General features: G+C 33.7%; 3 protein-coding genes and 1 pseudogene across 5 annotated transcripts; 3 read left to right on the top strand and 1 right to left on the bottom strand.

The window, feature by feature from the left end:
* Nucleotides 1-5,979: 5,979 nt before the first annotated feature.
* LOC116146065 lies at nucleotides 5,980-8,664 on the top strand (annotated as a pseudogene).
* Nucleotides 8,665-12,190: 3,526 nt separating this feature from the next.
* On the top strand, nucleotides 12,191-14,002 carry LOC116146047 (auxin efflux carrier component 8). 3 transcript variants are annotated; one of them, XM_031431457.1, is made up of 6 exons: nucleotides 12,191-12,772; nucleotides 12,949-13,129; nucleotides 13,209-13,294; nucleotides 13,373-13,530; nucleotides 13,621-13,697; nucleotides 13,781-14,002. In XM_031431457.1, the coding sequence occupies exons 1-6, from the start codon at nucleotides 12,265-12,267 to the stop codon at nucleotides 13,845-13,847; spliced, it is 1,077 nt and encodes a 358-aa protein (XP_031287317.1). In that variant the 5' UTR covers nucleotides 12,191-12,264; the 3' UTR covers nucleotides 13,848-14,002. The 3 variants fall into 3 exon arrangements, with proteins under 3 accessions (XP_031287317.1, XP_031287316.1, XP_031287318.1); XM_031431456.1 differs by having other exon boundaries at nucleotides 12,946-13,129; XM_031431458.1 differs by having other exon boundaries at nucleotides 12,946-13,129; nucleotides 13,616-13,697.
* Nucleotides 14,003-15,044: 1,042 nt separating this feature from the next.
* Nucleotides 15,045-17,722, top strand: LOC116145979 (mitochondrial outer membrane protein porin of 34 kDa). The gene is made up of 6 exons (XM_031431401.1): nucleotides 15,045-15,136; nucleotides 15,237-15,304; nucleotides 15,995-16,105; nucleotides 16,221-16,307; nucleotides 16,518-16,726; nucleotides 17,206-17,722. Exons 1-6 carry the CDS (start codon nucleotides 15,088-15,090, stop codon nucleotides 17,510-17,512), a joined length of 831 nt encoding a protein of 276 aa, XP_031287261.1. The 5' UTR covers nucleotides 15,045-15,087; the 3' UTR covers nucleotides 17,513-17,722.
* Nucleotides 17,723-17,814: 92 nt separating this feature from the next.
* Nucleotides 17,815-19,572, bottom strand: LOC116145978 (hypersensitive-induced response protein-like protein 1). The gene is made up of 6 exons (XM_031431400.1): nucleotides 19,545-19,572; nucleotides 18,985-19,194; nucleotides 18,735-18,855; nucleotides 18,569-18,660; nucleotides 18,397-18,493; nucleotides 17,815-18,319 (listed from the first exon to the last, which is right to left on the bottom strand). The coding sequence occupies exons 2-6, from the start codon at nucleotides 19,171-19,173 to the stop codon at nucleotides 17,964-17,966; spliced, it is 855 nt and encodes a 284-aa protein (XP_031287260.1). The 5' UTR covers nucleotides 19,174-19,194; nucleotides 19,545-19,572; the 3' UTR covers nucleotides 17,815-17,963.
* Between the last annotated feature and the right edge of the window lie 3,966 nt (nucleotides 19,573-23,538).

Below are 23,538 nucleotides of genomic sequence, written 5' to 3'. Positions count from 1 at the left end.
AACTCGTCAAGATCAGGGATTGGTCCGGAATCACAATATCATTCATAGATACACATGTCGGTGAATCCGAAGTCTGCGAACCATCTGACGACAACAACGATGAAGAGTTGATGGCGTCGAGTTGACGTCAACTTCTTCTTCTTCTACTTCTTTTTCCTTAGGGCATGGCCATTGCGGCAAAATTTCCCTCCCTTGATAATGTAAAGAACTATAAAAACAGTATTCATGTTGCCTTGCCAATTTAAATTTATTGTTGAGACCTGATTTCGGTTTTGGTGGTCTGCCTCGACCACGCTTGATTGGTATCTTGACCATCCTGCACTATGCTAAAAAAAAAATATTGCCTAAAAAAAAAATTTAAAAAGGACAAAACAAAGTTTTTTACTTTGCTTAATGTTTAAACTAGGATAGTATGAATTATTTGCTAAAACGTATATTATGGAAACCTTGATTGATTTATAATAGTGAGAAGTTATTATAATCCTAATAGGATTTTGATTTTGTAATTCTATCTAATGGGAGAATCTTGTTGACTTAGATTAAGGATATGATTTTTTATCCAAAGGGAAAGATAAAGAATGGGTTTCCTAATGAGATAAGAGTTTGAAAATAATTCAATTTCAGGTTTTATTAGAGTCCATTAGTTTATGAACGTATAATAGATAGCGGATTTTTTTTTTTTTCTGTCTTTTATTGATCTTTTTCAAGACTTAATAGATAATTTGATAAACCAATGATTTTTTGTTTTTTTTTCGTGTTTCAGATACGGTAACCATATATTAAATATTGATTAGATAAATTGGATTGAATTTTGCAGTTTTTTCTTTTAATATTTTAAACTCTGATAATCAGAGTAAAAGTATTTGTGAAGAAGAGAAAAGAATAATTTTGATCCCTTCAAACTTTCTTTTGAATTGTTTATGGATTGAAAATAAGTTTACAAGTGGATTAGATAAATAAAATATAAATAATTGAGGTCATAAAAGAATAAAGAAAAAAAAATTATGTAAGTCAATGTCTTGGAAATAATGATAATAAATTAACTAGTAATTAGTCAACAAATATTGGCTAATTTAGTATTAAAATTGTAATTAACCCTAGATTGAAAGTATGATTTTGTAAGATATTCTTTCTTGAATCAACACAAGGATTAACTAATAACATAAGATAGTGAGATGCTTTTGTATGGTGTGGTGGCACGTTTATTCCTTGAATGCTTTTTTTTTCTTCAAAAGCAATTCAACAAAACTATTTCTAATTAAAAGATAAACATTTTCATATGTAACACATCACATTTACATCCAACTATATTATATATGTGTACTAGATACATTTAACAAGCTAACTTTTTGATTGATTGAAAAAAATATTCTCCCTTGGACCATGTTCATGTGTTTATTAGTTCAAATTGGAAAAAAAGATATTGTTGAATTGTATTGTCAGACCGATTCTTCATCCGAAAATTGAAGAAGAATGTAATGTTTGATCAGCTTGCAAACCCTTTTTTTAATATCTTCATTGGTGGTGTTTTTCACCCAAAGCGAACTGAACTAAACATATGCAATGCACCACTCCGTGGGTATCCTAAAGTGAATTGGAGATAGTGAGATATACGCACGGTCTCAGATCAATTTCCCATTTGAGCATCTGCGATTTAAGTGAGGGGTTGCGACGATGACTTGTTGGGTTAGTCTCTCTCGATCATTAGTTAAAGTGCATATAAACTGCTTAAATACTTTAGTTAAAAAAAAAAAAAAAAAGATTGAACATATGCTCCATTAACTAACGATAATGGATGTGACAATTAGCACACCAACTTTTTGATGAAATGAAAAAAAAAAAGGAAATTTCTTGCCTTTGTCTCTTGTTTACAAGTTCATCGAATATTAAACTGAAAACTGTAATGTGGAAAAATTCTAGTAGTTAATAGAATAGTTAAAACAGTATGAATTTGATCAAAGATTCCAACTGTCTATAAAGATCCAAATCTAGTGAAATTTGTATGAAAATGATTGATTAATACTGGTCATCCTTAACATGTAGCAAAGCAAACCCTAAGGAATTAAAAAATGAAAAAAAAATAAAAATAAAAAAAGGTGAACACATTCATATATACACATCTCCCTTATGCCCACAAGTTGTAAGTATAATAAAATATTCTAGTGGAGTTATGAACTAAAGCCCATTAAAATATGCTCACCAAGTGTTTGATTATTTTTCTGAATATATTCACTGTGATGGCAATTGGACACTGAGAAAGCGGAAAGTTGAGAACTTTATCAAACATTTTTCAGAATATAACAGAACTTTGTTTCTGGTTTAGCCCTCAACTAGAATCTCAATGGTACAATAATATATTTTTACTTCATGCCTTGTACAGAAACACAAAACTAACTTCTATTGTGTTCCTTTACATAGACAGATTTTTCATATTGGCTTGTGCCCTTTACCTAGAATCATTTCTTTTTGTTGCTGTCCACAAATCCATTGATTTTTTTTTTTGGTGTATCTGATCTTGCATTCACATTATGCTTTTTAGATCTTATAAATTTAGAGATTTTGGATGAAATTTTCTAATCAAATTTTGGGATTAATTGAAGGGAATAAATGTAGAGGGAAGATTGGATTTTTGAATGGTTTTGTTGGTAGAAAGAGAGGTTGAAGAAAGAGGGGGCATTAGATTTGATCTTTTTTGTGGCAAAATTTTGCACATTGTAAAAGTGAATTCCCCACAACACTTATTCTTACACTTTTGACCAAATTTAGAAAAATTCTTCTCCACCACTGTTAAAAAATATAGTACCTCCAATTACTTCTTCTGCAATTCACTTCTTTATTCCTCCTTGCAAAACCTCACCAGAAAAAATTCCAAAGCAATCTAATCTCATAGCCTAGAAATACCAAGCTTCATAGCACATACTTTCCCTATTTACCAACACCATTCTTTTACTATAAAAGACCTACTAGATTATCTCGACAAAGTTAACACAAAATGAAAGAAAAATGGTGTTAGAAAGTGGTTTTGTATAACATTTTCTACGTGTTTCTACATGTTGCAGGTCAGGGAGCATATTTGAGACCTTGACTGTCAAAACCTTTAATTGTGGTGTTAATGAAGTTTAATGGACAATCATCAAAGTGAGAAGACCTAGCAGAGGGAAGCATTTATTGTGGTGCGTCCCATCTTCAAGTATTGCTGGTATGGATTTGGAGTCTCTCCGCCATACCATCCCGGTGATGCCAAGCCAGTTGCCAAGCTTATAAACAGGTTTCGTTTTTCCCAGATGATTATGAATACAGAATTTCATAATTTTGATCAGAGAAACCAAATATCTAGTGGGATCCTTGTTTGTGTGCATTGAGTTGCATGTTTTGCGAGAGGATACCACATGTTGTAGGCATTTTGATGCCATAGTTACTATGGCACAGTATAAATATTGAAGAATTATTCTTAATTCTTGATGGAATAGCACAAAATATTGATGGATCAGTGAAAAAATGTATTTATTTACCAAGAAAGGGAATTACATGTAAATGTAAATTAAAAAATTAATCTTCAATCTCTGGTATATCATTGAAGAAATTCACAAAAAGCCTTCTATCATTAACAACTCGTCAAGATCAGGGATTGGTCCCGGAACACAATCATTCATAGATAACCATGTCGTGAATCCGAAGTCTCGAACCATCTGACGACAACAACGAGAGATTGAGAGATGTTGACGGAGTGAAGCGACTCAATTTTCTCTCTTCTACTTCTTTTCCTTAGGGCATGGCCATTGCGGAATTTCCCTCCCTTGAAATGTAAAGAACTATAAAAACAGTATTCATGTTGCCTGCCAATTTAAATTTATTTTTGAGACCTGATTCGGTTTTGGTGGTCTGCCTCGACCACGCTTGATTGGTATCTTGACCATCCTGCACTATGCTAAAAAAATTGCCTTAAAAAAAAATATAAAAGGACAAAACAAAGTTTTTTACTTTGCTTTAATGTTTAAAATTGGATAGTATGAATTATTCTCAAACGTATATTATGGAAACCTTTGATTGAATTTATAATAGTGAGAAGTTATTATAATCCTAATAGGTTTGATTTTGTAATTCTAATCTAGGGAGAATCATGTGCTTAGATAAGGATTGGTTTTTTTTATCCAAAGGGAAAGATAAAGTAATGGGTTTCCTAATGAGATAAGAGTTTGAAAATAATTCAATTTCATGGTTTTATTAGAAGTCCATTAGTTTATGAAGTAAATAGATAGCGGATTTTTTTTTCTGTCTTTTTGAATCTTTTCAAGGCTTTGATAATTTGATAAGGGTTTTTTTTTTTTTTGTGTTCAGAATACGGTTAACACATGTTAATTAATGATTACGATAAATTGAATTGAATTTTGCAATTTTTTCTTCTTATATTTTTAACTCTGAAATTTTTAGAGTAAAAGTATTTGTGAAGAAGAGAAGGATATTTTGATCCTTCTTTCAAACTTTCTTTTGAATTGTTTATGGATTGAAAATAAGTTACAAGTACAAAGTGGATTAGTAATAAAATATAAAATAATTGAGGTCATAAAGAAAATAAAGAAAAAAAATTATGTAAGTCAATGTCTTGGAATAATGATAATTAAATTAACTAGTAATTAGTCAACAAATATGGCTAATTATATATATATATATGTAATTAACCCTAGATTGAAAGTATGTATTTGTAAGATATTCTTTTCTTGAATCAACACAAGGATTAAACTAATAACATAAAATAGTGAAGATGCTTTTGTATGGTGTGGTGGACGTTTATTCCTTGAATGCTTTTCTTTTTCTTCAAAAGCAATTCAACAAAACATATTCTAATTAAAAGATAAATATTTCATATGTAACACATCAACATTACATCCAACTATATTATATATGTGTACTTAGATACATTTAACAAGCTAACTTTTTTGAGATTGAAAAAAATATTCTCCCTTACCATGTTTCATGTGTTTACTTAATTCAAACTAGAAAAAGATACTGTTGAATTGTATTGTCAGACTGATTCTTCGTCTGAAAAGTGTCTGTTTAGTTATGAGTACCCAAACTTTATAAACTGAACTATGCTTTATTTGCGAGTGAATTGGATTGGCCTTCGTAAATTGAAGAAGAATGTAATGTTTGATCAGCCTGCAAACCCTTTTTTAAATATGTTCATTGAGTTCTAAACTGGAGATTATTGTGGTGTCTTTTCATCAAAAACGGAAACTAAACTAAACATATGCAATGACCCATTCGTGGGTATTTAAAGCGAATTAAAGATAGTGTAGATATGCGCACGGTCTCAAATTCGATTTCTGAAATGTAACAGAGATCCCCCTTTTGTTAATGAACTTGGTAAACTGTTAATAATTTTCACCGCCACTTTTCCTTTGCTCTCCGCTGCGCACCTCCCGCATCTCCGCTCCGGCAAATCCAACATTTGACAACCTCTAGCTCAGCATGCTTACTTGAAGGTAACGGGGTTTTGACACCCACCCATCTCCTTCGTCTTCTGTCATCATAATTTTCAGCTCTGGGTTGCTGGCATTCTCCGTTTTTTACGCCATTCACTGCTCAACTTCCTTCGCATTTATGATGAATTGAAAGGGTATGTCTGATCCTTCATACTTTTTGATGTACTGACTCATTGCTTGATAAATATAATTTCTCAATAACTGTGGGCTAGCGTTTCTAATTACTTTACTTCTAAAATTTAATCCTTGATAAGTGTTTTAATTGACTTGTTCATGTCGTCTGTTGCTTCTGTTTCCAATTTGGCTATAAATTTAATCTGGATAGTGTTGAATTGAGAATTCATCGGAAATTAGGAGAACAAGTCGTTTGTTTTGCATCCAAAGGGTGAATATTGTATAATAAAAATTTATGCTTTGTTAATGAACAGAATAATAATAGAAATTTATTGCTGCTTAATATGTTTGTTGTTGCCTTTGATGACAATATTAGCCGTAGGCAACAAAGTTACTAATGGGAGGTATTGAAGATAGTGCGAGCTTGAAGAGAATTGTGTTCGTAACTGTGGGAACGACATGCTTTGATGCTCTTGTAAAAGCAGTCGATACTTTGGAAGTTAAACAGGGGTTGTTTAGGAGAGGGTACACCCACCTCGTCATTCAAATGGGTCAAGGAACTTATGTGCCCGCTAAGGTATTTTTCTACTTTTGTTCAATGGTTATTTGTTTCTCTTTCGTTTTTGCTGGTGTAATTGTTTTTTCTTGTTTATGAATAAAATGTAAAGTAGCAATTTATGAGGGTGAAATGGAGAGTTCTGATAATGATTTATTGAGTATTTTGATCCTAGTTGATATATTTTTTGTTTAAGCTGAAGTGGTTATGTCATTTGTAGGAAATTTTAAGATGTTTAAGTAGTGAAATTTGAGGCTGAAGTTCATATATAAAGCAATTCATTGAGTTGTTTGGTTATTGCTGCTTTAAAACTAAATTGAACAGATTAAGTGGCCTTGGGAAAGACCTGTTAACAATTCTTAAAACAAATTCTTTGCATGAGAAAACATAGGTGGGCGAGACATGAGGAAAATAAAAATTTGCTTACATTTCAGATATATGAAGGAAGGATGCTGGGAGCTCCAACTTAGGAGTTATGGAGGCTCATTATTTGGCCCTTGTTGATATAAACACAAGGTAGGCAATAGCAATCTAGAATTGTCATCCTGCCAGGTCATGAGTTTATTTTCTTTTGATTTATAATTTTTCATACTTATCATGTGTTTATTTTATTAACAGTCTCTTAAAAAAGGAGAAGATGGGTCCCTCGCCATAGACTACTTCACTTTTTCATCAAGTATTGCTGATCATCTGAGGTCCGCATCTCTTGTAATTAGTCATGCTGGTAAGCTCATCTGATCATTCTTTTCTTTCCCTGTCCAGTCATTTAATTTTTCTTTTTGATTTTTACTGGGAATATGCTGGATATTGTTGTCTTGTACCTTTGTTGTACTGTGCATTTTATGCATGTTCCTGTTAATTGTTATCTAAATAATTGGCTTTTGTTTTTAGAGGACATGATAATTTCCTAGAGAATTTTATCGTTTGTTATGGTATGATATTGCATTTGCTATTTCTGAGACTTTTCCTGGTGATGTCTGTTTCCCATTATACATATTACAATTGTCATTATTAAATTAAGAGAATAGTGTAATCGTTGGTGCTTGTGGCATCATTTTAAATTCTTGTAGTCCAAATAGTTCACAGTATAAGGCAAATTTAACATGTGAATACATTTGCAAGGATTTGAGACGACAACATAAATCCTTGAGAGAATTTAAATTTGTATTATTGTCGTGATGGCTTTGCCCTTATGCTCACATCCAAAGAGAAGATAGACTGATCAAATTTCATAATTTTATTTTAGTTCATGATATTTTTTCCTAATATGAGTTAGGTCATTGAATATTGCCTATACTTGCTTGTTGAATTTACACGGGTAACTCTCTGTTTTGCTATAATTGTAATGCTGTGTAACATATTATAGGTCTTCTATGATACTTCTCCATCCTCTGCTGATATTTGAGTTTGATTTTTGAACGAATGGAATCTTTTGGCTATGATTGGCACCCATAATAAGAATGTTGTATGTTTTGTAATGAAATCTCAAACTATAACCCATCTGTTTTTAAGAGATGCATAGGCTACAGTGAAGTTATATCTTCCGAGTCCTGATATCTTTTGGGAATTATATTAGGTGACAATGTAATTACTTCTTTTTAGTCAAGTTTTTGTTGCACTTGGAAGACACACACCGACATGATGGAATAACATTCTTAATTGGTTCTACCATGTTGCAGGCTCAGGGAGCATATTTGAGACCTTGCGACTGTCAAAACCTTTAATTGTGGTAGTTAATGAAGATTTAATGGACAATCATCAAAGTGAGAAGACCTAGCAGAGAGGAAGCATTCATATTGTGCGTGCGTCCTCAAATCCTCCATCAAGTTATTGCTGGTATGGATTTGGAGTCTCTCCTGCCATACCATCCCGGTGATGCCAAGCCAGTTGCCAAGCTTATAAACAGGTTTCTCGTTTTCCCAGATGATTGATGAATTACAGAATTTCATAATTTTGATCAGAGAAACCAAATATCTAGTGGGATACCTTGTTTGTGTGCCATTGAGTTGCATGTTTTGACGAGAGGCATACCACATTGTTGTAGGCATTTTGATGCCCCATAGTTACTATGGCAGAGTATAAATATCTTGAAGAATTATTCTTTAATTCTTGATGGAATAGCACAAAATATTGATGGATCAGTGAAAAATTGTATTTATTTACCCAAGAAAGGGAATTACATGTAAATGTAAATTAAAAAATTAATCTTCAATCTCTGGTATATCATTGAAGAAATTCACAAACAGCCTACTATCATTTAACAACTCGTCAAGATCAGGGATTGGTCCCGGAATCACAATATCATTCATAGATAACCATGTCAGTGAATCCGAAGTCTGTGAACCATCTGACGACAACAACGATGAAGATGTTGACGAAGATGTTGACGGAGTTGAAGCCGACATCAACTTGTTCTCTCTTCTACTTCTTTTTGCCTTAGGGCATGGCCATTGCGGTAAAATTTCCCTCCCTTGAGAATGTAAAGAACTATAAAAACAGTATTCATGTTGCCTTGCCAATTTAAATTTATTTTTGAGACCTGATTTCGGTTTTGGTGGTCTGCCTCGACCACGCTTGATTGGTATCTTGACCATCCTGCACTATGCTGAAAAAAATTGCCTTAAAAAAAAATTATAAAAAGGACAAAACAAAGTTTTTTACTTTGCTTTAATGTTTAAACTTCGGATAGTATGAATTATTTACTCAAACGTATATTATGGAAACCTTTGATTGAATTTATAATAGTGAGAAGTTATTATAATCCTAATAGGATTTTGATTTTGTAATTCTAATCTAACGGGAGAATCACTGTTGACTTAGATCAAGGATATGGTTTTCTTTTATCCAAAGGGAAAGATAAAGTAATGGGTTTCCTAATGAGATAAGAGTTTGAAAATAATTCAATTTCATGGTTTTATTAGAAGTCCATTAGTTTATGAACGTATAATAGATAGCGGATTTTTTTTTTTTTTCTGTCTTTTATTGAATCTTTTTCAAGACTTAATAGATAATTTGATAAACCAATGATTTTTTGTTTTTTTTCGTGTTTCAGAATACGGTTAACCATATATTAACTAATTGATTAGATAAATTGGATTGAATTTTGCAGTTTTTTCTTTTATATATTTTTAAACTCTGATAATTTTCAGAGTAAAAGTATTTGTGAAGAAGAGAAAAGAATAATTTTGATCCTTCTTTCAAACTTTCTTTTGAATTGTTTATGGATTGAAAATAAGTTTACAAAGTGGATTAGATAAATAAAATATAAAATAATTGAGGTCATAAAAGAATAAAGAAAAAAAAATTATGTAAGTCAATGTCTTGGAAATAATGATAATTAAATTAACTAGTAATTAGTCAACAAATATTGGCTAATTATATTTATAGTATTAATTATGTAATTAACCCTAGATTGAAAGTATGTATTTGTAAGATATTCTTTTCTTGAATCAACACAAGGATTAAACTAATAACATAAGATAGTGAAGATGCTTTTGTATGGTGTGGTGGCACGTTTATTCCTTGAATGCTTTTCTTTTTTCTTTCAAAAGCAATTCAACAAAACTATATTCTAATTAAAAGATAATATATTTCATATGTAACACATCACATTTACATCCAACTATATTATATATGTGTACTTAGATACATTTAACAAGCTAACTTTTTGATTGATTGAAAAAAAATATTCTCCCTTGGACCATGTTTCATGTGTTTATTTAGTTCAAATTGGAAAAAAAGATATTGTTGAATTGTATTGTCAGACCGATTCTTCATCCGAAAATTGAAGAAGAATGTAATGTTTGATCAGCTTGCAAACCCTTTTTTTAATATCTTCATTGGTGGTGTCTTTTCACCCAAAGCGGAAACTGAACTAAACATATGCAATGCACCCATCCGTGGGTATCCTAAAGTGAATTGGAGATATTGTAGATATACGCACGGTCTCAGATTCAATTTCCCATTTGAGCATCTGCGATTTAAGTGAGGGGTTGCGACGATGACTTGTTGGGTTAGTCTCTCTCGATCATTAGTTAAAGTGCATATAAACTGCTTAAATACTTTAGTTAAAAAAAAAAAAAAAAAGATTGAACATATGCTCCATTAACTAACGATAATGGATGTGACAATTAGCACACCAACTTTTTGATGAAATGAAAAAAAAAAAGGAAATTTCTTGCCTTTGTCTCTTGTTTACAAGTTCATCGAATATTAAACTGAAAACTGTAATGTGGAAAAATTCTAGTAGTTAATAGAATAGTTAAAACAGTATGAATTTGATCAAAGATTCCAACTGTCTATAAAGATCCAAATCTAGTGAAATTTGTATGAAAATGATTGATTAATACTGGTCATCCTTAACATGTAGCAAAGCAAACCCTAAGGAATTAAAAAATGAAAAAAAAATAAAAATAAAAAAAGGTGAACACATTCATATATACACATCTCCCTTATGCCCACAAGTTGTAAGTATAATAAAATATTCTAGTGGAGTTATGAACTAAAGCCCATTAAAATATGCTCACCAAGTGTTTGATTATTTTTCTGAATATATTCACTGTGATGGCAATTGGACACTGAGAAAGCGGAAAGTTGAGAACTTTATCAAACATTTTTCAGAGTATAACAGAACTTTGTTTCTGGTTTAGCCCTCAACTAGAATCTCAATGGTACAATAATATATTTTTACTTCATGCCTTGTACAGAAACACAAAACTAACTTCTATTGTGTTCCTTTACATAGACAGATTTTTCATATTGGCTTGTGCCCTTTACCTAGAATCATTTCTTTTTGTTGCTGTCCACAAATCCATTGATTTTTTTTTTTGGTGTATCTGATCTTGCATTCACATTATGCTTTTTAGATCTTATAAATTTAGAGGTTTTGGATGAAATTTTCTAATCAAATTTTGGGATTAATTGAAGGGAATAAATGTAGAAGGAAGATTGGATTTGTGAAAGGTTTTGTTTGTAGAAAGAGAGGTTGAAGAAAGAGAGGGGCATTAGATTTGATCTTTTTTGTAGCAAAATTTTGCAGATTGTAAAAGTGAATTCCCCACAACACTTATTCTTACACTTTTGACCAAATTTAGAAAAATTCTTCTCCACCACTGTTAAAAAATATAGTACTTCCAATTACTTCTTCTGCAATTCACTCCTTTATTCCTCCTTGCAAAACCTCACTAGAAAAAATTCCAAAGCAATCTAATCTCATAACCTAGAAATACCAAGCTTCATAGCACATACTTTCCCTATTTACCCAACACCCTTTTTTTACTATAAAAGACCTACTAGATTATCTAGACAAAGTTAACACAAAATGAAAGAAAAATGGTGTTAGAAAGTGGTTTTGTATAACATTTTCTACGTGTTTATGTAGAAATACTCATTAATACGTATTCAACGGCCTAATTTTGGTAATGTTAAAAGTACTTTTGAATACTATCTTAATAGATCGAGATGTATACAACCAACATTAAATAAATAAACCATTGAATTTTGAAAGCATTTTCTACAATTCAAATGTATTTTAGTAAATGAAGATGTATACTATCAGCATGAATTAAAGAACCCAAGAAACCATTAATGCTCAATCTCCTTTTGATCTTTTAAGATTGAGTTTATGTAGATTAAAGCCTACTGGCAAAGTATGCAGTGTCAGCCTATCTAGCTCACCTTTGCCTAAAGAACCCACTAGCTAGAAGAACATAACCACAAGGAAGCTAGAATTAGAATCTACTTTTGACTGACTTGACTATATTACCCTCATCATTTTCCCTTATTAACAGATTTATTCACCATTAATCACAATCTTAACCAGTATATATACCTGAAAAAGGAATAGCTTGACAGGGTAAGGGCATTGTGGGAATTAAGAAAATGTTTGATGAAGGCATGAAGCTTCTATTATAACAGGCTAATGCTATAATAACCCTTAAACCTTTTCATAATCTGACAAAGGAATTGCTGGAGAAGCATATAAGGTGTTTTGTTTTTGTTTTTGTTTTTTTTTTGTTTTTCTGTTGCCAAAAAACATTACAAGAAGCACAAATAGTAGTACCATTTATTTCTACAACAAAAAACAAATTGTTCTTTGTTTCACTTGTTGCCATGATTTCTCTGGCTGATGTTTACCATGTTTTGGCTGCAACTATCCCATTATATGTTGCCATGATGCTGGCTTATGTCTCTGTGAAATGGTGGAAACTGTTTTCCCCAGATCAATGTGCAGGCATAAACAAGTTTGTTGCGAAATTCTCAATCCCTCTATTGTCATTCCAAGTGATTGCAAATAACAATCCTTATAAGATGAACCTCAAGCTCATATATGCTGACTTTATGCAGAAACTATTCGCCTTTTTAGTACTGGTAATAGTCACAAAAATCAGTTCTAGAGGGGGTTTAAGGTGGATCATAACAGGCCTTTCTTTGTCGACACTGCCTAATACTTTGATCCTGGGAATTCCATTGTTGAAAGCCATGTATGGTGATGCTGCAGCTGATCTCCTTGCTCAAATAGTTGTCTTGCAGAGCTTGATTTGGTATAACATATTGTTGTTTCTTTTCGAGCTTAATGTCGCCAAAACTGCTGCTGTTACTCCAAATCCTGAACCCACAGGTATTCTGATATGAAGTCTCAAACTTGAAATGCATTAGTGATTCTGTTTTCAGTCTTGTTCAGTCAACAGTTGAACTGGAGAAACAAAACAACAAAAACACAACCACAACATGGTGTAAATGTATTAAGTACTTTTATGTCATTTAAAGATTTTGTTGTGTTTTTTCTGCTAGAAGAGGAACTGGAGGCGGTGCAAGAATCGCAATCTAAAGAGGGGGGATCAGGGGAAGCTCAGAACAGAACAGCTAGGAAACTCAAAACCATGCGCATTCTCTTGATAGTGGGAAGAAAGCTCATAGCCAACCCCAATACACATGCAACTTTTCTAAGTCTCATTTGGGCTAGTATTCAATTCAGGCAAGTCTATTATAAACACTTAATTTTCTCTTTACTTCAATTTGAGATTCTTCTTATAGAGATTGTAAATTTGTTGCAGGTGGGGAGTGAAATTGCCAGAAATTATAGATAAATCAATAATGATATTGTCTACGGGAGGACTTGGAATGGCAATGTTCAGCTTAGGTATGATTATGCATCACCATTATCCTACATTAAATTTATTAAATTCCTCCCTGAAAAAAAAAAAAAAAATCTTGACAGGACTTTTCATGGCAACAAGGCCAAGCATAATAGCTTGCGGGACGCGATTGGCAGCAGTGGCTATGGCACTGAAGTTCCTTCTGGGACCTGCTGTAATGGCAGCAGCCTCTCTTGCTTGTGGACTAAGGGGCAAATTGTTTAGAGTGGCATTTGTACAGGTGCATAGAAACCTTGTTAATTCTGTCAACCAACAAATACAAATATACAATACAAGGGGGCTAAAGTTAAATCTGTGTGTTTAAGTGCAGGCAGCTCTTCCTCAAGGAATCGTTCCGTTCGTTTTCGCAAAAGAGTACAATGTTCATCCAGATGTATTGAGTACAGGGTACTTCATTCTTCAATGATTCTCTTTTCATTCCATCTCTGTATAAGACACTAGTTTTTGAGACCTATTTCTTTTGGTTTCAGGGTACTTTTTGGCTTGATCGTAGCCTTGCCAATAGCATTGGCATACTATTTCCTGTTAGCATTGTAAAATGCCAAGGAAATTAGATGCAACACAACATCAAAAGAAGTTTATGCGGTGCAGTTTCAAACTCAGGAAAGAGATTAAAGTGTTAAAAAGAAGAATTTTAGTTGTAGAAATGAAGTCTTATTCAGTTTATTCAAATTTCTTCTTCCCCATGTGAATGCAATACATTTTCATCTTTCTTTATCTTTTTTTAACCCTTTTCCCCCTGCAAATAGAACATGTAAATGTAACTATACAGAAAGTATAAGCTTATGAAATGATGGAAAAACCAAAAAAAAACCAGTTATCAGTAAATCTACAACCTGCTTTTGCGATTAACAACATAAGCCTTGGTTCAATATATTAGCTTGAAGCTCTTCTCGAATTACAAGAAGTTCATAGTCTACTAAAAGTTTAAAAAAGAAATCTTCAAGATCAAATACCAGAGATCAGTGTATTAATGGTTGAAGTTAGATTGGGAGATCCATGGACAGAGAAATTTCTAAACAAGGAATGACATTGATTAACTCTTATCCTTGATCTAAAATAATAAATACAGTCCAATCTAGTAGTATTCTAGTACTTCCAAATTCATGAGGTCACTTTCATCAAATTTTGTGCTTCTGCACCACGTTATGGCATTATCACTAACTTTTTCTTTGACATTTTCTTTTCTCAGCAAAATTGGCTTAAATCTCAATTCATAATTTCTTTTGTGCGTAAATTTCTATGATAAGATTATGCTGTTAGACAATGTCTAATGCATGATTATTAATTACAGGTAGTATGTGTGACATTATTCTAAATAAAAACCTTAGTTATAAGAAAAGTAATAATAATAAATAAATAAATAAAAAGGAAATATAGGCCAAAAAATTGATTACCACAAAAAAATTGAAAATTATCAATAAAATGGATTGTGGGTTTTGAGGCTGTGAAGCCCAACTCAAAACTGCTAGAACCCTACCCCATCAAACGGTAAAACCCCAATATTAAACCTCAAAAAAGAAAAAAGAAAAATCCAAAGTGAACGGCCAGATCACCGCAACACCGACTGACTCTTTTAATCTAACGGCCCAGGATTTTTCTTGGGAAACAAGAGAACAAAATCCCACGAAAACAGAGGTGAAATTAGGGTTTTCCTTCTTTTCTGTGGCCTATATATTAAATCTACATCATACCTATCTTTCTTTATAGTTTTTCCCTTCTGGGTTTTTCTGGGTACCCGTTAAATTTTTCGAAAACAAGAAAAAAAATTTCAATCATGGCCAAGGGTCCTGGTCTCTACACTGATATTGGCAAAAAAGCCAGAGGTCTCTTTTTTTTTTAATTTTTTTAAATTCTGCATTGAAATTTTTTGTGGGTAACTATATTCATGATACTTATATGGGTTTGTGATTGTTTGAAGCATAGATCTCCTTTACAAGGATTACCAGAGTGACCACAAGTTCACTGTCACTACCTACTCTCCAACTGGAGTTGTAAGTTTATTTTTTTATTTTTTTTGGGTTTCAAAGTTTTGTTTTTGATTCATTTATGTTTCTTCACTTCATTTGTTACTATGTTTATGAAGTAGTTACCAATTTGTTGCAATTTTTTGTTGTGTTTTTGTTTAGAAATAGTCAACTTGTCCTGTAGTTAGTTTACGATGCTAAATTTGGTTGATTAAGCTGCACTTATTTCATTGGAAGATGTTGGTGTTTAGAATAACTTATAATCTCAATGAGCTTTAAATCTCGCAAAGCTATCTAATTTCGTTTTATTATATTTTGTATCAGATGATTGTCCAGCGTATTCTATTTTTTGTTGGTTGTTTTTTGGATTTGTGATTTGGCTATAATTGGGATATATATTTTTTCGTATCTTTTTTGATTGATTTGGTGGTCAGGATTGTGTCTGGTAAGGCGAAGTGAGCAGTTTGTGATGATTTTTGTTATTAACAAATATCAGAGCAGTTTGTTTCTCTTTTACTATTTTTTGGATTTTGAGCTTCCTGGTTTGCTCACTGCATGTCCATTAGATGTTTGTAATTTGGTTTTCTGTATGTTTCTTACTTTGTCATGTGATTGATTTTTTGTCGAAAATGGTTGACATTTGGGGTTTCCTATTTAGAAAACGTACAAATTTTATGATGTACTCTGTTCTCCTCTCTAATTTTCACCACTATGCAGGCTATTACCTCTTCAGGAACGAAGAAGGGAGAACTATTTCTGGCTGATGTTAATACTCAGCTGAAGAACAAGAATGTCACCGCTGATATCAAAGTGGATACAAGCTCAAATGTAAACTTTTATTTAGTTGTTTAGTTGTTCATGTAATCTTTTTGGCTTCCTTCTCTACTTTTTTTAACCTTTTATCTTTCAAGAACTTTTTTACTGAAATCTGTGTAATAATCAGCTGTTTACAACTATCACGGTTGATGAACCTGCTCCTGGGCTGAAAACTATATTGAGCTTCAAAGTTCCTGATCAAAGGTCGGGCAAGGTAAGCAATTTTATATCCTGTACTTCAGTCTATATTGAAATTTGCATCTTATTGTAACTCACATAACTTTCATAATTTGCTTTCTTGTTCTGTGAGTTGAGAACTTGTAACAACTAATTTAATTTGTATGTTTTTCAACCATGCACTGAAAATTTCACTTACAGTTCATACTATGATTAGTGATCTTATTTTATCATAATTATGTCACAGATTGAACTCCAGTATTTGCATGATTATGCGGGGATTAGCACAAGCATTGGGTTGACAGCAAACCCCATTGTTAACTTCTCAGGTGTTGTTGGAACTAATGTTCTCTCACTTGGAACTGATGTGTCATTTGACTCCAAATCTGGGGACTTCACAAAATGTAATGCTGGATTGAGCTTCTGCAATGCAGACCTGATTGCCGCATTGACTTTGTAAGTACTGTCTTGCATTTCTCTGTGTGCCTGTTTTGTTTGTGTGGATCTTATCAAAGGATCATTTGCATTTCTTTCCCTTTCACTAAGCATCTTGCATGTTGTGATTTTCCGAATTGAAATTCCATTACAGATGCCAGACATTTATATCATAGTTAGTTGAGTTAATTTTTCTCTATGCAGAACTAGTGTAATTTACTGATCAACACAATTCATTACCCGCATTAATTACGTAGTCTGGTTTAGCTTAAATAAAAGGAATCTTCTTGTTTTTTTGATAGCTTTATTTGGTCAGTTTGAGACCTAAGCAATGATGGCAACATTCTTGCTTTTTTTTGGCTTCTGCTATAGTTGGTTAACTGAATAGGAAAGCAACTTTACCTACTGGAGCATGATGTTTGCTACGTTGAAATGCTTCTCTTTTTTCTTATATTGATGCTTGTGTTTGAGACTGAAGCATTCACATTTGTGTGGTACAGGAACAACAAGGGCGACTCCCTAAGTGGGTCCTACTACCACATTGTCAACCCCTTGACAAGCACAGCTGTTGGTGCAGAAGTAACCCATAGCTTCTCAACCAACGAGAATACCATCACTGTTGGAACCCAGCACGCATTAGATCCATTGACCACAGTGAAGGCACGATTGAACAACACTGGCAAGGCGAGCGCTCTCATCCAGCATGAGTGGCGTCCAAAGTCACTCTTCACCATTTCTGGTGAGGTAGACACAAAGGCCATTGAGAAGAGTGCCAAGGTTGGACTCGCCTTGGCTCTTAAACCCTGAGGGGAGAACCTTCTAGTAGGCATTAGGAGCACAGGGTAATTGTTTGTTGGGATGGACGTCTTAATGTCGTTTCCTTCTATTTCATCGGTTTTGGATTTGTAAAAATAAAAAATTAGAAGGGTCACAAACCTGTGTCTAAACTTTTTTGAGAGTTCTTAACAATCAACAACAATCTTTTATTAAAATTCATGTTGAATCTTGGTATTTTGAGAGCAGTTTTGTTCTAATTCTTTGATGGCTATCTGAAGCAATTTTATTTCTTGATGTGTCAATGTTTCTATTATCATGATGCTCAACACAAGTTTAACATAGAAAGTTTAACACACTTTATATTACAAGTGGAACCCAAATTATGATGAAAATTCAGAGGCCAGAGAAATCCTGGAGGAGGAACAAAAAGTCTTGTTCACTCTGTAACCTCGAGCAAACCTCACAGGAAATTTAAAGAGTTCTACAGAGAAGATGCCTGAAGCAACCCATTTCTAATCTGTGTGGCTACATCATGAACAGCTCCAGGTCCATGAGGAATAAACACAGATGAAGATTTAGAAGAAGCTCCAATTTCCTTCATGGTGTCGAAGTACTGAGTGATGAGGACCATGTCTAGAACGTCCTTAGCAGTAGTTCCCGGCACATTTTCTGAGAATCCGAGCACACTATCTCTTAAACCATCTACAATCGCTTGGCGCTGCCTGGCAATACCTACTCCTGAGAGATACTTGGACTCGGCCTCGCCTTCTGCTCGCTTTATCTGTACAATTTTCTCTGCTTCTGCTTTCTCGTTTGCTGCTAGTCTCAGCCTTGCAGCTGCCAGAATTCAACTTATTCAGAATAATAAAACTATCAACCAAGAAAAGCTGGTTTGGTAGAGATGGATAGCTCACCAGCATTAATTTCGTTCATCGCACGTTTGACATGGTCGTCTGGTTCAATGTCGACGATGAGTGTCTGAACAATTTCATACCCATATGCAGACATAGCCTGTAAGTCAAAACAAGCAACAAGTTAAATCTTGCTCTGAGACATGGATCTGAAGAAATTTTGATGATTTCTTGCCTTTTCAAGTTCTTCTTCAACAACTTTTGCAATTTCATTTTTTTGTTCAAAAACATCATCCAGGTCCATCTTGGGAACACTTGCCCTGATCACTGAACAATCAATCACATATATTAAAACCGAAATACATCAGGATATTCAGTAATCGTTTTTCTTTTTAACATACCATCAAAAACATAGGCTTGAATTTGGGTTCTGGTGTTGCTAAGTTTGTAGAAAGCATCACTGGCCTTATCTGCCAGGGCATGGTATTGAACAGATGCCACAACATTCACAAACACATTATCCTGCAAACACAATCGTCATATCCCACTTCTTCACTTCCAAAAACTAAAAATCTTTTGATCTTCCATGCAAGAAAATTTGGTAAAAAGTTTGACATTAATTGCAGAAAATCATGACAGATTTGCTCAAACCTTTGTCTTGGTTTCACAGCGCACATCCAATTGCTGCAACCTGAGTGAGAGATGGCCAGCCAGCCGACGCCCTAAGCACCAAGGTAGACAGTGGCATCCTGGTTCAAGTACTTCATCAAACCTACCAAATCTCTCTTTGATTGCAACTGTGGATTGGTCAACTTGAACACAACATAGCAAATTTCCCATTTCAATCCAATCTTTTATACCCTGAAAAAGAAAAAGGAAGACAGATTTTGCACGTAAATACCAAACAAACTTTCCTCTTGCTCCGTCTCTCTCTTTTCTTTGTGTTTATACACGGATCTTGATAATGAATCGTTTATGATTGTTTCTTTGACAATTTGTTTTATTTGTTACAGAGAGTTGAGGAATACAATATTTATTCAGTTGGATCCGGGATTTAACACAAATATAAAGGTTTTACTAACAGAGATTCAACTACTAAAAAAAATCATTACCATTAACACAAAAATTAACTTAAAACCCTCATCAATCGAAGTAAATAAAGTGAAAAAAGATGTATCTTGAAAAGCTTTAGAGACCGAAAATTTACGTACCTGTAGCTAACAAAAAGGATGTCAGTGGTCAATGAGAAGGGAAACAAGCAAGAGAAGGAAGATAAATATGTTAATGCAAGAAGATTAAAACAAGATAAACCATTATAATACTCTCCGCAAGAGAGTCCATAGAATAGGATTAACATCATTAACTTTAAAAATATAGCTGTCAATGGAAAATTAAGTTTCTTTATTTTACAAAGCATCTTCCTTGTCATTGTTATACTGTACAATATAATGAAGAAGTGATATTATTAAATAGGGTAATGAGATATTCTTTTCTCTTCAAAAGAACCTTCCTGGTGGTTATCACTTCATCATGTCAAATTGTGCTCAAGGGGCCAATTATATTTAGCTAAGCTTCGAATTTGGATGGTAGCTACCAAGCTGCTTTCAAGGAATAACACACTGAAAAGGCAAGAGTTGAATAGTTCTGTCTGGTTTTTTGTCATTTTATTTTGTCTGCTTGTTAACTCTTGACCACCAAAAAATGTTCAAGGAAATAATTAACATCATGATAATCATATTGAAAATCTATACTGATTCTAAAATTCTTGTCTTGATATGACTAGAATTATTATTATTTTTTTCAAGGAAAGAGAGAATTATTTAAGGTAGATAATGTTGCAGGGAATATAATATTGTTCTCCGGTTGAGTTTGGTTTAGGGTGATATAAGATTAATCCCATAATCTTTGTTTAATTTTTAAGATTCTCTAGTTTGGTTGTCAAGTAATAAAAATTACGTAATCTTTTATTGTAAATAGTGTTTACTGTCGATAATATTGGGAGTAATCAAATTACTTTCTCAAGGGGTGTTAATATAAGATTATCGAGGTAATCTTAATTTTGACCCTATTTTACCCTTAATCTTTTTATCATTTCGGACACATTTGCCCTCATATGTCTACCAAATAACAATTACCCAGACTCCTTACATTTGAAAATATAGCTAAAACACTATAGCCACAAAAAAATTTAAAAGTTAACAAAATACCCTTAGCCACCCAAGACCACCATCGGCCGGTAACCACCACCGTTGATCGCCAGCGAAAGTCATCATATCGGGGCAAGAACAGCGAGATCTTGCTGGTCGTGTGCCTGTAAAGAGGTTTCCGGCCGTTTCACAGCCAAAGATGTGGCTGTGAAACGCCATAGATCTGGCCTTCTCATGACCACATCTTTGGCTGTGAAACGGCTATATTCACAACCAAATCTAGCCATTTTTGGCCATGAATCTTTGATCCATGGCTAGATTAGGCCTTACCAGCGCATGACCAACTAGATCCGATCGGTCGTGCACCATTACGGCGGCTACCAGCGGTGGTGGCTGGCTGCCGGTAGTGGCTTAGGGTGGGTGAGGGTGATTTTGCTACAAATTAAAGTTATATAGGGCTAGGGTGCTTTAGCAAAATTTCAAATATAGGGGGTTAAAAGAAATAATTTAAAAAATAATAGATAAAATAATATTATATTATTACTTAAAGAGGAGGGCAATCTAATAATCTATATAACATATCCACTCATTTATCCTTCCAACCAAACATATTATTATAACATACCCACCAATTTATTTCAACCAACCAAACACATTTCTCTAAAGATTCCTTGGTAATCTATCTTTCGAGTAATACAACATTCTTCCATAATACAACATTTCCTGAACCAAACACACCCTTCAGGTCATGAATTTGCAGTTCTCAAAGTCAGAGTGATGCATCAGTATTGAAACACCAGCCAACCACACGCAATAAAATAAACAGAAAAGTAAATAAAAGACACTTTATTTACCCTGGTTCGTTCTAATTAAGGAACTACGCTTAACATTCAAATAGAGATTTTATTCAATTTCAAAGCTATGCAGCAATTACAAATCAATAATTGATGGCAGCTCACTCTCTCTATTTTCTTGTAACCCTAGGTTTCTCACTATTACATTATATAATAGAAAAAACCCTACCCCATTTAGGCCTACTCAAATCTAACTTGACCCAGGCCCAAATATTAGTAAAACGATAACAAGTCTAATTACTAATTGGACTTACCGAATGCATCTGCGTAAGGGTCAAGACCATGCAAAGTTTGAACCATATCTAACAATCAGCAACTTTAAATGTTGTGTCTATAGAGTTAAATATTGGTGTTTATTCTCAAGGAAGTCCACAGAACAAAGATATTCATGTTTCAATGATGGTAAACTTCCTATTTTCTCAAGCTCTGCTATATGCTTATTCTAACAATTGTTTCAAATGATTACAGTGCCAACAATATTTTCTCTGGTGATTTTGATCCTAGAAGTATTTACAGTTTCGTAATGTTTTCAAAATTTAAAAGGTGAAAATGTAAGTAATCTCATAGTGATGCAGCTTTTATTTGAAAAAATTGACAAAGTTGTGTAGGAATTTGCATGCTGAGTTAACAATATTCGACGATTTTTCTTTCTGATTTTAGTAGCTTATATTGCTTGTATATAGATTAGTGATCTTCTTTAAGATGAGGAGGAAAGAAAAAAAAGCTTGTGGGCAATGTTTTAATAACTGGTCCAGTTAATGCCCTGATCAGGTGATCAGGTCCCAGGTTGACCGGTTTAACTTGTCCAATCGGCAGATTGGACCGGTGACTTCATCATGAAAGATTTTTTTTTCAAATTATAGTTGTGCACGTTAACATGGTTATTGTTTCAGGCGCATATTAGCTCGCATCGTTGCCAGACTTTTTTTCCCTTTTTTTCTGCCGTTTTTTCACCCAAAGTCACCCTTGTCACCACCATTGGAACCCCCACTCTCCCCTTTTCAAAACCATACCCTTTATCCCTTCTCATCACTTGCCGATTGTCGGCCATGACAATCGTGTCGAGCAATTGTCCTTTGTTGATTTTCGATCATTTTAAGGGACGACAACCCCAACCACCATCACCCTTAGACCAATTGACTTCTCCCCTACAAAACCCCAAAGTTCGTAAGCCATTCCACCCACCAATCGCCATCAATTACAAGCCAGGGTTTCATTGTTTCTTGGCCAAATTCTGACGATTTCAGCGACCAAAACTCAATTCGACACCACTTCCCAACTCACCATGATCCACCCTTCAAAACACCCCTAACCCCAATTCCTGTTTGCCCGCCCAACGCTAGCCAAGAGCCACCTCTTGAGTTAACACGGTTTTGGTAGGAAATCGGTTAGACTAGTGGTTCATTACAGTAACATCGGTCCAATCGTGGGTCAAACTAGGCTAACTCTTATTTCTAGTTTTTTATCTTGACCAGCCTGGCTTAGCCACCGGTTCTCAGTTTAACTGGTTAAACTGGCCAAGTCGAGCCAGGTTTTAAAACACAGCTTGAGGGTATCAAACCAATATTATAGGCTGTCAATGAATTCTTGTTTTTCTTTCACATTATCAAAAAATTTATTGGAATCCATCTCTGATATAAGATCTCTTACTTCCGCATTATAATTTGCTGTCATGTCCTTGTTAAACAAATCTTCCAAATGTGCTTAGTAACAAGAAATTGAGTTTAAATCATCAAGCATTAGATTACTCAGATATCAACCAGAGGATTCAAAAGCAAACATGTAAGAATGACTTCAACAACGACATAATGATTGACCTGTAGTCACGAAAGGATATCTTCTCAAGTTTCAATTCATGCTGTATTATGGGACAAATTCACGACAACACTTTTGCCTAAAAAAAGGCCAATTGTAAGAATGAATACAATGAGACCAAAAGTAAACAAATAGGATTGCCTTATTTTTCAAATTTGTTAATTCAAATTAGGAATTTATGATGAAGCTAAGCTATGCAGGTAAAGGAACAACGGAAGTAGACATGATAAATTGCAATTCCTTCCTATTAAGATTCTTCCAATGCAACTGGAGCAACATATACACAACTCCAGTTCACCAAACTTCTTGTGACAATCACAACTCTCCCAGCAATTCTAGTTTCTGTGTTCCCTGAAAACATTTATTGTCAAATGAAAATTTATTGACTT

The sequence above is a fragment of the Pistacia vera genome, unplaced genomic scaffold (genome assembly GCF_008641045.1).
Source record: "Pistacia vera cultivar Batoury unplaced genomic scaffold, PisVer_v2 Contig470, whole genome shotgun sequence".
NCBI classification, from domain to species: Eukaryota; Viridiplantae; Streptophyta; class Magnoliopsida; order Sapindales; family Anacardiaceae; genus Pistacia; species Pistacia vera.
Note: the sequence above shows the minus strand (reverse complement) of the source record. Positions and strands in the feature narration are given on the sequence as shown.

Bases quoted from the DNA above. Each gene is read 5' to 3' on its own strand.
- LOC116145978 (XM_031431400.1), bottom strand. From the start codon at position 19,173: ATGGGAAATTTGCTATGTTGTGTTCAAGTTGACCAATCCACAGTTGCA. The intron at 18,494-18,568 runs GCAAGAAATCAT...TTTGACTTACAG, and splicing joins TTGAAGAAGAACTTGAAAAG to GCTATGTCTGCATATGGGTA. The intron at 18,320-18,396 runs GTGAGCTATCCA...GAATTCTGGCAG, and splicing joins GATGAACGAAATTAATGCTG to CTGCAAGGCTGAGACTAGCA.
- LOC116145979 (XM_031431401.1), top strand. From the start codon at position 15,088: ATGGCCAAGGGTCCTGGTCTCTACACTGATATTGGCAAAAAAGCCAGA. The intron at 15,137-15,236 runs GTCTCTTTTTTT...TTTGAAGCATAG, and splicing joins TATTGGCAAAAAAGCCAGAG to ATCTCCTTTACAAGGATTAC. The intron at 16,106-16,220 runs GTAAACTTTTAT...TGTAATAATCAG, and splicing joins AAGTGGATACAAGCTCAAAT to CTGTTTACAACTATCACGGT.
- LOC116146047 (XM_031431456.1), top strand. From the start codon at position 12,265: ATGATTTCTCTGGCTGATGTTTACCATGTTTTGGCTGCAACTATCCCA. The intron at 12,773-12,945 runs GTATTCTGATAT...TTTTTCTGCTAG, and splicing joins TCCAAATCCTGAACCCACAG to AAGAGGAACTGGAGGCGGTG. The intron at 13,531-13,620 runs GTGCATAGAAAC...GTTTAAGTGCAG, and splicing joins TTAGAGTGGCATTTGTACAG to GCAGCTCTTCCTCAAGGAAT.